We start from the raw sequence: 16,162 nt of genomic DNA on the forward strand, positions 1-16,162 counted from the left end.
AAAAAATACACAAGTATCTACAGTCCAAATGGATCTTCCCAGTTTGCTGAAGATCATGCCTTACCAGTATAAGCATACAGTTGGAAGTTTTTTCTTCCCCTTGAGCTATGGGCTCCAATTTTGTCAGCACAGGTTTGTGCATCATCCTCAAGGTGGAGGCAACTCTGTGGACAGAGTTAGTTGTGAAGATTACCTAAAAAATATCTGAGGTTCTCAGATTTCTGAATGCCAATTAAAAGCATATTCATGTAATTTCTAACATTGGGATGGGGCGTGGGTTTATTTTTTCCTTTCCATTAGCATATCAAGTCACTCTTTTTCAGGACAGTTTTGCAGAAACTCATCTACCAATTCACTGTTGACATGCCACTCTGGGTGAGACATACCAGCTATAAAGATACATGGCATAAAAGGTTATATAGGGGAAGATACAAAGTTGATTTACGGTTGAACTTTACTTTGTTAGGACATGGTCTGGCAATGGAATGATGTTTTACCTTCTGGTGTCTTTAGTCTGCATTATTTGTATAAGATTTATCAAATACCAGAATTAAAAATATTTCTGGTCCTTAAAACTCCTCCTATAGCTTCCTCTGTTGAATGCATTCCTTTAAAAAGACACCATATTCCCACAGAAGCTATAGTTATTTTCTTTATACAAAGATTGCTAAGAAAATCAGGTTTCAATTACACAGGTCTAAACTGCAGTCTCTAAAATCAGAGTATATTAGCCTAGGATGAACTCCTTGTTTACAGTGCTACAGGTACCCATCCAGGCAGTGTTTGTTTCAATGGATATTATTCATCATTTAAACTTAAACATTGCCCTGAACTCTATTCATTCCAAGTATCTACAAACCCCACCAATGAGTGGAAGTTGAAAAGCAACAGAAACAACCTCTATGCAGAATCAGGTTCCACAGAAGGGAGGAAAGACTGATTTCTTCCTCGTGTTACAGCAGATTTGAAAAATTAGGCAAAAAAATTACAAGATTAAATACACTCATTTGAAGTTGGAAAAACCAGAAAATACAATATCACTGCTTCCAGTCATCCTTACTACTTCCTTGCACAACACTCATCTTCCCTTGTTCTGAATTCTCAAGTGGTGCACATAGGCAAAACTAGAAGATTTAAGTGTGCAAAGCACTCAGAACAAATAAAAAACTAACTGGAAGCTTGCTCCTCTTTCATTTCATGTGATTTTTTTCCCCTTTGTTCGCAAACAGAAATTCAAGATAGATGCAAATCGATTTCCACTACCTGCCAGAAGTGTTTATTGGCTGCAACCACAAGATTGAAATTAGATGGTACTGCTCGTGTGAAGGAAAGCTTAAACACTGCTCAATTGAAACAGCATATCCCTAGGCAGTGGCAACATCGCGGGCTTGGCTCAAACATCCACTGACACTACTAATCATCAGTTAAGAGATCCTTATCACCCATGACACAGTCATCTGCAACTTACAACCTTGATTTGTCCAAGGCACTACAGTACAGTCATCCTCAATTACAAGCAACACAACAGCAGCTGCTCCTGCCTCACGTGCTTACCAAAAAAAAAAAAAAAAAAAAAAAAAAAAAAGTTGGCAGTTTTCTCAAGAGAAAGTCTGTACAGACTTTTTCCTGTACTTTTCCTGCTAAGTCACTTGGCTGTTTTTTACAAAATGAGAAAATTGACAAAATAATTGCACTGCTTTTACTTGCTTCCACTATCACTATCTGGTTCACCTATTTTAACTATTTCTAACTTTTTTTTAAGAACACATTTGGCTGAGCTGCAAAGAAAAGTCGAACAGACCTGTACCTCTCAAAGCTATTGCTTTGCTTAATCCCCTACTTTAAGTAGCCAGGAGACTGAATTTTCCCTGTATTCAGCACCATTTGCTAGTTCCTGTTCTACCACAATCCCCAGGGGCTACTTGTACTCAGCATCCCCTGGGTTATGCCTGTGCCATTATTACAGGCTGACCACGTTCTGCCACTGAAGGTCTGTCCAAGCACAAATGCTTGCCAAGGTGGTTTAGCTGGGAAAGAAACCACAGTGAAGTACAGAAGAACAGTGGCAGCATTGCAAAGTATGGCAAAGAGGGCTTCTGTGAGGACAAGTTATACAGTGCTCAAAATTAATGAAAATGCTTATGTTACATCCACGACTGCTACTGAGCAGGAACAGTGTCAGGAGCTTGCCAATACAGTTAAGCCCCACCAGAAAGAAAGACCCTGTAGTCTCAAACTGCGTAACATATATTTGTAGAGCTATGAAAACTAAATTTCTCCAAGTCATGACACACACTATCTAGATATAATAAAGACCAGTATTGCCACTAAGAACAGAAAAATAGGAAGCAGTAGGAACAGGTCTTCTCTCAAGCATCACTAAGATAATCTGCTTAGCAAAGCGCTAAGTCTTGACCATGAAACACCAAATCATGCATTTTTGGAGATCTCCTCTTTTTACTAGGCTGTCCAGAATGTAATATACTGCAAATAGCAGTCTTACAGAGTGTAAGATGAAACAGGATAAAGTTGGATCTCTCAGTCTCATAAATTACACTAACAAGTCATGCCCATCTACACGTGAGGATTGCAGAAGAACAAAACCAATGTTAACCACAGGATTTAGTCTGAAGGATATTGCTTCACCAGGGCACTGTCAAAAAAACCCTTATGAAATTAGAAAACCGAGGAAGTCCTGAAACTGGAACTTCCCCAGCTCTAAAAGAGACATCTTGCAGTTAGATGTATGATTCAACCGACCTTGAAAACAGCTTCCAGAAGGGTATCTTCAGGCCTATTATCAGGGTCAGTCACTTAACAACAATTAGAGCACTGACAACAGATTTATTTCCACCTCAGGAGAAAAAAACTTTCAAGATCTGCTGCAAGTTGCAGCTCCCAAAGTACCAATCTACTTGCATCCACAAAACCAGAGCTCTTCTGGAGCAGTAAGGGCAGTACATCCATTAGTCCATTATAAAACAGGATGAACCACTACAACAGAGCCTTGGGCTTTCAGTTGATTGCTTATGAATTATTTACAGCTAAGCAGACTTTAGGTCAAAAATGACAGAAAGCATTATAAACAACACTTCCTGCCTGCCTCCCTCTCGCACACACGGGTACATCACAGCTCATCAGCTGAGCAGAGTAAAAGAAGTTTCTTTCCAAACAGCACACAGCTGTACACTTTCAAGCAATGCTCTGGAGAAGCTACAAGGATGGCAGCAGACTGACTGATAAAGTTCTGTCATACCTCTGCTTCAGTAGGCTCCGAAAGCAACCAAATTATGAAGACAATAGCGTGTTGCAGCAATCATTTGCATCTTCAGTTTTTCAGCAGTATTCATGATCAGATTAGCCAGTTCTCTTATGTTATCTTAAGGAGCTTCACATGTACTAATCTGTCCTCACCAGGCTGGCAATGACAAATGTTGCAGTCCCATCACACACACACTGGGACAGCTGCACACAGGACACGCTTTGAAGCTTACTTCAGATGTTCTCTTTTAAGAGCCTGACAGTTAGACCTTACTAGACAGTGACTACTGGCTCTTGCACAGTTTTATTCAGGACTTCAAAAGCTTCAAGCCCAGCTTGGAGAAGAAAGCAGTCCTTTTCTCAAAACGTGTGGTTACACATACTGCTAAACACCATCACAGCAAAACAAGGAGAGAATGTCACCTTATTCCAGCCAAGACCCATAATCAAACCATGATTTTAAAAAGTCAAAGAACATGGTTTGCACATCTTCACTGTTTTCAGATGAACACTGAACTGACACAGCCACTGGGCATGTTATCAACAGGTTTGAAGTCATTTCATAGAATCATAGAATCAAGCAGGTGGGAAAAGACCTCTGAGGTCATCGAGTCCAACCCTTGATCCAACACTGTCGTGGTTAGTACATCATGGCACTAAGTGCCACATCCAGTCTCTTCTTAAATACCTCCAGGGACAGTGAATCCACCACCTCCCTGGACAGCCCATTCCAATTTCTGATTACTCTCTCTGTAAAGAATTTCTTCCTAATGTCCAACCTAAACTGCCCCTGGCACAGCTTAAGACCATGCCCTCTTGTCCTACTGATAGCTGCCTGGGAGAAGAGATCAACACCCACCTGGCTACAACCTCCTTTCAGGGAGTTGTAGAGAGCAATGAGGTCTCCCCTGAGCCTTCTCTTCTCCATGCTAAACAACCTCAGCTCCCTCAGCCTCTCCTCATAGGACTTGTGCTCCAATGCCTTCACCAGCCTCATTGCTCTTCTCTCAGCCTGCTCCAGCACCTCAATGTCATTCCTGAACTGAGGGGCCCAGAACTGGACACAGTACTCCAGGTATGGCCTCACCAGTGCTGAGTACAGGGGAAGAATCACTTCCTTAGTCCTGCTGGTGACACTGTTCCTGATCCAGGCCAGGATGCCACTGGCCTTCTTGGCCACCTGGGCACACTGCTGGCTCATGTTCAGCTTCCTGTCAATCCAAACTCCCAGGTCCCTTTCTGCCTGGCTGCTCTCCAGCCACTCTGTCCCCAGCCTGCAGCGCTGCATGGGATTGTTGTAGCCAAAGTGCAGGACCCGGCACTTGGCCTTGTTGAACCTCATCCCATTGGAATGAAACCACCTCTCCAGCTTGTCCAGGTCTCTCTGCAGAGCCCTCCTGCCTTCCAGCTGATTGACACTCCCCCCAACTTGGTGTCATCTGCAAATTTGCTAATGGTACGCTCAATCCCCTCATGCAGATCATCAGTAAAGATATTAAACAGGAGATTGGAGGCAATGGCCTTTGGGAAGGAAGGAAGAAGCAAGAGAAACCATAAAACCTCCAAGATCACGCTTGAAGAGAATTACACGTTGTCCTAGTTAGGACAGCTGAGATCAGTTCATCATGGTGGGTGTAACCCAAAACTGTATTCTATAGCCTTCCATGTCATTTCCCAGAAACTAGACTATTGTTGTCAATAGACTATTCGCACCCTCTGCCCATAGAGCATGGTGGGTGTAACCCAAAACTGTATTCTATAGCCTTCCATGTCATTTCCCAGAAACTAGACTATTGTTGTCAATAGACTATTCGCACCTTCTGCCCATAGAGCCTGACTCCTCAGGCTATAAACTAGGTGTTAAGAGGCCTGTGAGATAGGAGGATGTTTCTGTCCTCACACCCTTTGTGAACTCCCCGCCCTGAGGAGAGTACCAAGCATTCCTGCCTGAACTGGAGGATATATAATCTTGGAGTTTTGGAACATTTTTCAACCCACTCGTGGGATCCAGAGGACGGCTGCATCTCATCGCTCTCAACCAGACTTAGACCACCACTGGACTGCGATCACCAGTTCTGGCCAGACTGCAGCAGCTCTCCCACCAGCAGGTTCTTCCCCTCTCCCTTTACTTTGGACTCAAACAGGGCCCAAGGAACACCACTTTGTTCAGGCCCCAGGGTACTGGGTTACACATTTGGGTTTTTGTGGGTTGAGACCAATTGTTTGCTTGTATTATTGTACTTACTGTATTATTTTAATAAATTGTTATTCTGACTTATAATCTCTCCTTTGAGTTGGGTTCATTCCCCCTGCTGGTTAACTTTTAAACCAGCACATTTTGGCGCCCAAACGTCGGGCAGAGAGAGAGAAGTCAGAATCACAATTTCATTTGAAGCATTTGTCTATTTGAATATAGAAACTCCCTGATCACCATGTTGTTTGATGCACTCACATGGATGTTGTATTTGAGCCTGTTCATATTTCCACAGATGGCGTATTATTTGCCTGTTTTGATGCTCTCTTTAAGACCAGGGAGAGGGATCCAAATTGCTTTATTAGTATATTATGTTTATGTCATTCTAACATCAGAAGCAATGAGTTTCATTGTAAATGTGTATTCAGTCCTGTTTGCCTGTCCTGGTTTGGGTTGCTACCTCTGGGGCCTCATTAAAAATCGTACCCAGCTTTTTGGGGGAACAGGGGTGGATGGTTTCCAGCCTCCCACCTCCTTCTTCCCCTTCAGACCTGCTAAAACAGTTTTTGAAAATATTGAGTTCCCTTTTGATGTTAAGGACAGCATAATGTTATTGTTAGTGTTGCTCTGTCTGCTCTGTACTGTGTACACCATGTTTAGGGTCAGAAAAGTGCCTTTTAGGGAGGTTGGTTGGACACCTGCCCTGGGAGCAGATAATGCTGAGTGGCACGGGAAGTGGGAGGACATCAGCCAGTATTTGGAAAAGTTTTCTCCTCCAATGATCTGGAAATTCACCCCTGAACAACTGCAGGATCCTGTTAGCATGATAAGACTGGTGAAGGAAAAATGCTCTGGCAGCTCCAGAGATGGCCAGCTCACAGCAACCTGCTGGGCCCTGGCCACTGCCTACCGGGCACTGCTTGACATGATACAGCACTGTCAGGGCGAGGAGAGAAGGACCAAATCCGCAGACACCACGTCCACCCAAACCACAGCTGAGTCAGAGGGAGAAAGAAATAAACCAACCGGCACCGTGTCCACACAAACCATCGAGGAGCCAGAAGAACAAGCAAAACCAATAGCAGTCGCCCCTGTCCAGAAAAGGAAATCAAAGACTAAATCAGTTCGCATAGCAAATGATGACGAAGAGGCGGGACCTTCACATCCACCGGAGGAGACAGAGCCAGAAATAATCACTCGGTCCCTATCCCTGGGTGAGCTACGTGAGCTCCGGAGAGAGTTCACACGACAGGCGAACGAGTCCATTCTGACCTGGCTGCTCCGAATCTGGGATGCCGCAGCTAACGATACGATCCTAGATGGGAGTGAAGCCAGACAGCTGGGATCCCTGTCTCGAGATGTAGTCATTGATCAGGGGATTGGAAGGAGGCAGGAAACTCTCAGCCTCTGGCGGCGACTGTTGTCCAGTGTGAGGGAGAGATACCTTTGCAAGGAGGACCTCCACGTACAGCAAGGACAGTGGAACACGATGGAACAAGGTATCCGGTGCTTAAGGGAGTTAGCTGTACTGGAGATAATCTTTTCAGAGGATGAAAGATTCCCTAAGAGTCCAGATGGCGTACAGTGCACCTCCCAAATGTGGTTAAAGTTTGCACGACTCGGGCCAGAAATGTATTCCCGCTACTTAGCAACGCTGCAATGGAGGGAGGGAGAGGACAAGGTGGGAGCATTGGTTAGCAAACTCAGGATTTATGAAGACACTGTCACCGCCCCATTACGAGCCCACGTCTCATCTGTGGAAACCAAACTGGCTGAACACGTCCGAAGCCTAGAAGAGAAAATTGAAGAGGGACACCAGAAGCTAAGAGAAGAAATTAAGGAAGGGATTTTCCATATCTCACCAGGACAAACAAGAGTCTCTGCTATCAGGAGCCAGCGTCCCCCAGCTAAGGAGAGAAGGTACACTCCATGTAGCGATCTATGGTTTTACCTCCGTGAGCATGGAGAAGATATGAGGAAGTGGGATGGGAAACCCACCTCTTCCTTAGCAGCCCGGGTACGTGAACTGAAAAGAGGAACAAATACCATAAAGAACTCTTCAAGGGTAAACGTTGCTCCAGTCTCTCGTGGGCAAGACTCCAGACGGTACAGGAATGATGATACGTCTGATCCTCTTGAAGGGACCTCCAGGTCATACCCACAAGAAGAGCACAATGAGTACCATGACCAGGACTAGGGGTGCCCTGCCTCTAGCCAGGTAGAGGAGAGGGACAATCGAGTCTATTGGACTGTGTGGATTCGGTGGCCTGGCACATCAGAGCCACAAAGATATAAGGCTTTAGTGGACACTGGCGCACAATGTACATTAATGCCATCAAGATACGTAGGGGCAGAATCCATCTCCATTTCTGGGGTGACAGGGGGATCCCAACAGCTGACTGTACTGGAAGCTGAAGTGAGCCTGACTGGGAAGGAATGGCACAGACACCCCATTGTGACTGGTCCAGAGGCCCCGTGTATCCTTGGCATAGATTACCTGAGGAGTGGGTATTTCAAAGACCCAAAAGGACTTCGTTGGGCTTTTGGCATAGCTGCTGTGGAGACGGAGGAAATTAGACAGTTGAACACCTTGCCTGGTCTCTCAGAGGACCCCTCTGCTGTGGGACTGCTGAAGGTTGAAGAACAATTGGTACCGATAGCCACAGCAACAGTGCACCGTCGGCAATACCGCACCGACCGAGACTCTGTGACCCCTATACATAAGATGATCCGTGAACTGGAGACCCAGGGGGTGGTCAGCAAGACTCGCTCACCCTTTAATAGCCCTATATGGCCAGTGCGTAAGTCCAGCGGAGAGTGGAGGCTGACGGTGGATTACCGTGGACTCAATGAAGTCACACCACCCCTGAGTGCTGCTGTGCCGGACATGCTGGAGCTCCAGTACGAGCTGGAGTCCAAGGCAGCCAAGTGGTATGCCACCATTGACATAGCCAATGCCTTTTTCTCCATTCCTTTGGCAGCGGAGTGCAGGCCACAATTTGCTTTCACTTGGAGAGGTGTGCAGTACACCTGGAATCGACTGCCTCAGGGGTGGAAACACAGTCCCAGCATTTGCCACAGACTGATCCAGACTGCACTGGAAAAGGGTGAGGCTCCAGAGCACCTACAGTACATTGATGACATCATTGTATGGGGGAACACAGCGGGCGAAGTCTTCGAGAAAGGAGAGAAGATAATCCAGATTCTCCTAAGAGCCGGTTTTGCCATTAAACGGAGTAAGGTCAAGGGACCTGCTCAGGAAATTCAGTTCCTAGGAGTGAAGTGGCAAGATGGACGCCGTCTAATTCCAATGGAGGTGATTAACAAAATAGCAGCCATGTCCCCACCAACCAGCAAGAAGGAAACACAGGCTTTCCTAGGCGCTGTGGGCTTTTGGAGGATGCATATCCCCGAGTATAGTCAGATTGTAAGCCCTCTCTACCTTGTGACACGGAAGAAAAATGATTTCCAGTGGGGCCCCGAACAACAACAAGCCTTTGAACAAATTAAACAGGAGATTGCCCATGCAGTAGCCCTTGGGCCAGTAAGGACAGGACAGGACGTGAAGAACGTGCTCTACACCGCAGCCGGGGAGAATGGCCCTTCTTGGAGCCTCTGGCAGAAAGTGCCTGGGGAGACCCGAGGACGACCGCTGGGATTCTGGAGTCGGGGATACAAAGGATCTGAAGCCAGCTATACACCAACTGAGAAAGAGATCCTGGCTGCCTACGAAGGAGTTCGAGCTGCCTCAGAAGTAATCGGCACCGAAGCGCAGCTCCTCCTGGCACCCCGACTACCAGTGCTGGGCTGGATGTTCAAGGGAAGAGTTCCTTCCACACATCATGCCACCGATGCCACATGGAGTAAGTGGATGGCTCTGATCACGCAGCGAACCCGGATAGGGAATCCTAATCGCCCTGGGATTCTGGAAATTATCACCAATTGGCCCGAAGGTGAGAGTTTCGGACTATCCTCTGAAGAAGAGGAGGAGAAGGTGACACGTGCTGAGGAGGCCCCACCATATGACAAGCTACCAGCAGATGAAAGGCGATATGTGCTCTTCACGGATGGCTCCTGCCGCATTGTAGGGACAAACCGAAAATGGAAGGCAGCTGTATGGAGTCCCACACGGCGAGTTGCAGAAGCGACCGAAGGACAAGGTGGGTCAAGTCAGTTTGCAGAGCTTAAAGCTGTTCAGTTGGCTTTGGATATAGCTGAACGAGAGAAGTGGCCAAGACTCTATCTCTACACTGACTCATGGATGGTGGCCAATGCTCTGTGGGGATGGCTGGAGCGATGGAAAAAGGCCAACTGGCAGCGCCAAGGGAAACCCATCTGGGCGGCGGAGATGTGGCAGGACATCGCTGGCCGGGTAGAGAAGCTGAGTGTGAAGGTCCGTCACGTAGACGCTCATGTAGGCAAGAAACGGGCTAATGAGGAGCATCATAACAACGAGCAGGCGGACCGAGCTGCCAGGATTAAAGTCTCTCAGGTAGATCTGGATTGGCAGCACAAAGGAGAATTATTTCTGGCTCGATGGGCCCATGACGCCTCCGGTCACCAGGGGAGAGATGCAACATACAGATGGGCTCGTGACCGAGGGGTGGACTTAACCAAGGACATTGTCTCACAGGTCATCCATGACTGTGAGACATGTGCTGCCATCAAGCAGGCCAAGCGGGTGAAGCCTCTATGGTATGGTGGACGGTGGTCAAAGTACAGGTATGGGGAAGCCTGGCAAGTTGACTACATCACGCTCCCCAAAACCCGCCAGGGTAAGCACTACGTACTGACCATGGTAGAAGGAAGCACTGGATGGTTGGAGACATACCCCGTGCCTCATGCCACTGCCCGGAATACCATCCTGGGCCTTGAAAAACAAGTCCTGTGGCGACACGGCACCCCGGAGAGAATTGAGTCTGATAATGGGACCCATTTCAAGAATGGCCTCGTAGACACCTGGGCCAAAGAGCACGGCATTGAGTGGGTGTATCATATCCCCTACCATGCACCAGCTGCTGGAAAAGTTGAGCGGTGCAACGGACTGCTGAAAACCACTCTGAAGGCACTGTGTGGGGAGACTCTCAAACACTGGGAGCTGCATTTAGCAAAGGCCACCTGGTTGGTCAACACCAGAGGTTCCATCAATCGAGCTGGCCCTGCCCAATCAGAACTTTTGCATACTGTAGATGGAGATAAAGTCCCCGTGGTACATATGAGAGGAATGTTAGGGAAGACTGTTTGGATTAGTCCCACCTCAAGCAAAGGCAAACCCATCCGAGGGATTGTTTTTGCTCAGGGACCTGGTTCCACGTGGTGGGTAATGCAAAAAGATGGGGAGACACGTTGTGTACCACAAGGGGACCTAATTTTGAGTGAGAATGGTCTGTAATGTTTCATTGTATATATATAGATAGATAGATAGATAGATAGATGTATATAGTTTTAAAGGGATATAGTTTTTAAAGGGGGTTAATTTGGGCATGACATGGATGGCATAGAATAAGGGGTGGATAATGTCCTAGTTAGGACAGCTGAGATCAGTTCATCATGGTGGGTGTAACCCAAAACTGTATTCTATAGCCTTCCATGTCATTTCCCAGAAACTAGACTATTGTTGTCAATAGACTATTCGCACCCTCTGCCCATAGAGCATGGTGGGTGTAACCCAAAACTGTATTCTATAGCCTTCCATGTCATTTCCCAGAAACTAGACTATTGTTGTCAATAGACTATTCGCACCTTCTGCCCATAGAGCCTGACTCCTCAGGCTATAAACTAGGTGTTAAGAGGCCTGTGAGATAGGAGGATGTTTCTGTCCTCACACCCTTTGTGAACTCCCCGCCCTGAGGAGAGTACCAAGCATTCCTGCCTGAACTGGAGGATATATAATCTTGGAGTTTTGGAACATTTTTCAACCCACTCGTGGGATCCAGAGGACGGCTGCATCTCATCGCTCTCAACCAGACTTAGACCACCACTGGACTGCGATCACCAGTTCTGGCCAGACTGCAGCAGCTCTCCCACCAGCAGGTTCTTCCCCTCTCCCTTTACTTTGGACTCAAACAGGGCCCAAGGAACACCACTTTGTTCAGGCCCCAGGGTACTGGGTTACACATTTGGGTTTTTGTGGGTTGAGACCAATTGTTTGCTTGTATTATTGTACTTACTGTATTATTTTAATAAATTGTTATTCTGACTTATAATCTCTCCTTTGAGTTGGGTTCATTCCCCCTGCTGGTTAACTTTTAAACCAGCACACACGTATATGTCTCAAAAGAGGAGGTCTGTAAAAATCTTGGAGTTATAGCATCACTCTTGTCTTGACCCACTGGGACAGAACCCACCATGCTCAGGAGAAACATGGCTGCACATTTTCAAGGGGCTGATCTAATCTGAACTTCCTGACATCCAGCCCATAACCTAAGCCAGTATTTATCCAAGTAAGCACTAACATAAGCAACTAGTAAAACTTTCCGAATGGAAGGAAGAGTGGTGGCCAGTGGAGATCACTGCCCCCATGCCCACACCAGTGGATAAGCACCTACTTTTCACAAGAAAACTCTGCCCTGTGGGTCATGCTATGACACTCAGAAAAGGCAGCAGTAAAACTTCCACTAAACCGAACAGAAGAAGGTTCAAGCTCTGACAGAGGAAAAGATATGGGAGCTTTCACTACAACAAGCAGTTGATAGCAGATTTATATTCAGCCGTTAAATACACATCCAAACAGAACCAGGTAGGGAGCAGAAAGAGGTAATATATGCTCATTCCTCCAAAGAAATCTGATGTAACTGCAATACATTTAACTACTCAACCACCACACATCCTATTTCTTAACACACAGTTCTGGCAGACTCAGGGGGGTTTTTCTTACTTGTTTATTTGATTTTAAACAAACCAGTGCATTCATCTGCTTTGCAAAATGCAGAGGACTCCAAATGAACTGGTCAATTTTTCATTTGAGTTCCAACACCTTTAATTTTACATACATTATGGAAAACGGATTTAATTCTTTGCAACATCTGTGGTGCAAGTCACTTCGCCACTATACAGATTTCACTTAACTGCCTGGGTACACTTTCCAGTGTCCAGGCCTCAGCTAGAAAGACTAATTACAGACATTTTTTATATTTCAGAGAAAAAATCAAGTTGCCATTTTCCTACCTGTGACTTGTCACACCACAACAGACTCAAAAGATCCTTTATCCTATACGACTAGGGTAAAAAGAAAAAAAAGACAAAAATATCACATTTTCTAGGTAAAGGTGATCTGAGATGTCATTATTAAAAGGGCAACAAAATCTAAAGAATGGGAAATAATTTCTAGCAATGAATGCTTTAAATCAAATTTAGATATGACTTCAGAAGGAACAAAGTTAACAACAGCACCACATTGCAGAAGTAATTAGTGCTGTTCCCCTGACAAGCTCAAAGATGATGTGTAGTTCCATGCCTGAGGTCCACAACAAAAACACACGTAAAAAAACAATGAAAAGTAGGAAAGAGCAATCTGACATGGAAAGAAACTTAAAATTCAAGTAAAGTGGGCAGACACATTTAAATCTTCCAGGTGAGACCTTGATCTTCCTAGAGAGGAACTGCTACCCAACACACTAGCCCCCTCCAAAGATAAGGGCAGGAGGACTGAAAAATGAAGCACTCAGCTCCAGGAACAAGTCTCCCATCAACACAGGACAGATAACTGACACAGCATGAAGGTATAACCTCAGGTGTAATTTAGGTACCACCTAAATGTCTATTTCAGCTATAAACAGCTGTTCCTGAATAATACATCTGATTGGGACACAGCAGGCAACAAGCACAGAGACCAAGGGAAAAGAGCAGAGGAAGCTTAAGGGGACAAAGCAGTGAGTTAAAAGTGCAAATAGGAACTGTTCAGGATAGCTCAAATTAGGCATCATGGAAACCAGAGGAAAGAAAGAGACAAACAGCAGGACATGATGTTTTCAACCATGTAAATGTCCATTCACTCAACTCTCCCAGAATATGTGTAAAAATCCAAAGCTGTACTCAGGTCAGGCAACCTTCATCTTAAAAGAAAATATAGGGTTGTAGATTTTGTACAGAATCCAATGAAAACTATGATGATGCTAGAAATAATTACACATCCTTTTCTTTTAATAAAAAAGCCTTCCTCATCTCCTATTAAAGGGGTTTATTCCTACACACAGTAAAGAAATACTTTATTTTTCATCTCTATTAAACACAATATACAAAGCTACATAGTTTCAACAGATTTTCACATCCCTTGCATTATATAAAAAGTATCATTCTGTTCAAAATACTGTTTGACAGCTTTTTCTCTCATTCATATTCCGATCTCCACTTAATTTTCAGTAATCATGGAACTTCATCTCAATTCCAAGCCCCTTGACATAGGCAGGGACACCTTTCACTAAAACAGGTTGCTCAAAGCCCCATCCAGCCTGGCCTTCACTTCCAGGGATGGAGAGTTCGCACCTTTTCTGGGCAACCTGTTCCCATGCCTCACTACCATCACAGTAAAGAATTTCTTCCTAATATCTAATATAAACCTACTCTTTCAATTTGAAGCCATTCCCCCTTGTGCTGCCACTACATGTTCTAGCAAATAATCTCTCTCCATCTTCCTTGTAGGCTCCTTTCAGGTACTGTAAGACTGCAATTAGGTCACCCCAAAGCCTTCTCCTTCTAGGCTGAAAATCCCGATTATCTCACCCTTTTCTCATAGGAGAGGTGGTCCATCTCTCTGATTAAATTGGTGGCCCTCTTTGGGACTCACTTCAACAGGTCAATCTCCTGTTGAGGACCCCAGAGCTCAGTGCAGGTGGAAAAAAACTCTTAATATAAACTAGGCTTGGTCCCAGCCCATGTATTATCTCTGCATCATTCAAATCTACAGCACTTCAGGAGTAAGACACTGTGAACAGGTGTAGGATGTTACGCCTTTTGCCATCTTACCCTTATCCTGCACAAATCTCAACTATTCAGGTGAAAGAGACTGCATTTGGTGCAAGTGAGTGAGGACTCTCAGCAATATCCAACTTGCTCTTTCTTCAGAGTTCTGAAAGTTTAAGGAACAAGTGTTGATCACATCCACCTGTGCTGGAGAGCAAGAAACCTTGCTGCTATAAATACAGCTTTGACTGAAATCCTCAAAACAAAAGAAACGGGCCTTGCCTACCAGTTAGGATCTGGCCACTGAATGTAGAAAAAAGACTCCGGGCAAGGCCTGGGCACAGTAGACTGCTTTTGGAGTCCGTCTCGGGTCACAGGATTCCTCTGAAACTCACCTAGTCAGGAAGCCACAGCACCCATGAATATTCCCCTCTTTACATATTACAGGTGTACAAATTCACGCATGTAACGAACACTAATCCAATTTTACTTCCGGCTGGTTTCCAAAGGCATTTTGTTGCCTCCCCAGTGATCAGTACTCCCTTACGGGAGCTGCCTGGCACGGGGCCAAAAGGGCACGAAGGCGGCACCTCCTGCCCCGGCCCAGTGCGGGGAGCCCGCGGACAGGGCCGGCCGTGCCCGCCCTGCGCCCCCGGGACGGCACCTGCCCGGCCCGGCCCGGCCCGCTCCGCTGCACTCACCCAGAAGAGCAGGTTGAGGGCGTAGAGCAGGCAGCGCAGGCACTTCACCGAGTCCTCCCTGGCCATGGCGAGCCCCCGCGGGACACAGCCCCATCCTCTCACCACATCCTCCCTCCCGAGGCCGGGCCGCCGGCACCCTGCAGGGGAAGAGGCGGAGAGGGACCGGCGAGTCCGCCTTGCCGAGGGACCGGCACGCAGGTGGAGGCGGCGGAGCCGCGCCGAGCCCGGACCGGCCGCGCCCCTCGGGGACCCTGGCAGCCTCCCCTCCCCTCCCGCCCCGCCCGGAGACAGCGACGGGCGAGCTTTTCGCGTAAAAATAACAAAGCTGCGGGCAGGGAAGAACCCGCCGGCCACCCCAGCGGCAGAGCGGGGCTGAGTGCAGCGGAGGCACGGCCCGGAGGGCGCCGGCTCCCTCCCAGCCCGGCAGGGACGCACTGCCCCGGGGAGCGAAGGCGGCTGGGGTACAGCGGCCACTTACCACCCGGGCGCCCCCCGCACTCACTCGCTCCGGCGAGGGCTCATGGGGCCGGGGCGCGGCAGCACAACGCGGAGCCGCGGCGCCCATGCCCTGCAGCGGACGCGGGAGAAAGTCCGGACCCGGGACTGCCCCGGCCCCGCCGCCCCGCCCGCAGCGCTCCCACAGCCCGCGGCAGCACCGCGCATGCGCCGCGCGCGGCCCTAGCGCCGCCGGGCTGCTGCTGAGGGCGGCGGGGCAGCCCCGGCGGCGGCGGTGCCGCACGGCCCGTGGCCTTTACTCCTTCAGGGAGGATCTTCAGCAATGGGCTGAGCGGAGCCGAGCGACACGAAAGCCCCTTTCTCGTGGCACGTTGGCCCAGGGTGGCCAATGCCACACGAAACGCTGGTTTCAGGGGCACCTCACAAGTTTTCAGCGCTTTTGCGTCGGAAATTAAACTCTGCCAACATCGAACCTGAATCTGGTCAATTAACAGCCCGGCACCCGCTCCCCACCGTTAAACAGCAAATATCGAAGCACAACCATATTGGAGATATATTATTACAGAAATGGCCAAAATGTGCAGTTATTTTTTTAGGCAAAATGGCTGTTGATTTGTTCAGTAATGTGCATGGTACTTACAGATGCCAC

At 47.3% G+C, this 16,162-nt stretch overlaps 1 protein-coding gene and 1 long non-coding RNA gene across 12 annotated transcripts in view; both read right to left on the minus strand.

The window, feature by feature from the left end:
- Positions 1-15,681, minus strand: part of TSPAN12 (tetraspanin 12) — a 52,603-nt gene extending 36,922 nt beyond the window's left edge. The window contains exons 1-4 of one of the 11 annotated variants that reach the window (XM_051795512.1): positions 15,560-15,680; positions 15,058-15,194; positions 14,643-14,751; positions 12,623-12,665 (exon numbers count right to left, since the gene is read on the minus strand). In XM_051795512.1, coding sequence (XP_051651472.1) covers positions 12,623-12,665; positions 14,643-14,751; positions 15,058-15,194; positions 15,560-15,579 — 309 coding nt within the window. In that variant the 5' untranslated portion in view covers positions 15,580-15,680. Of the gene's footprint in view, positions 1-64; positions 165-12,622; positions 12,674-14,642; positions 14,752-15,057 lie in introns of all 11 variants that reach the window. The other 10 variants (XM_051795513.1, XM_051795511.1, XM_051795515.1 and 7 more) reach the window with 10 other exon arrangements.
- The window catches only part of LOC127474598 (uncharacterized), a 702,069-nt gene that overhangs the window by 622,392 nt on the left and 63,515 nt on the right, over positions 1-16,162 (minus strand). The gene's annotated exons all lie outside the window — the stretch shown is intronic.

Source organism: Manacus candei, unplaced genomic scaffold (assembly GCF_025592945.1).
Source record: "Manacus candei isolate 608988 ecotype Guabito, Panama unplaced genomic scaffold, ASM2559294v1 h1tg000043l, whole genome shotgun sequence".
Lineage (NCBI taxonomy): Eukaryota > Metazoa > Chordata > Aves > Passeriformes > Pipridae > Manacus > Manacus candei.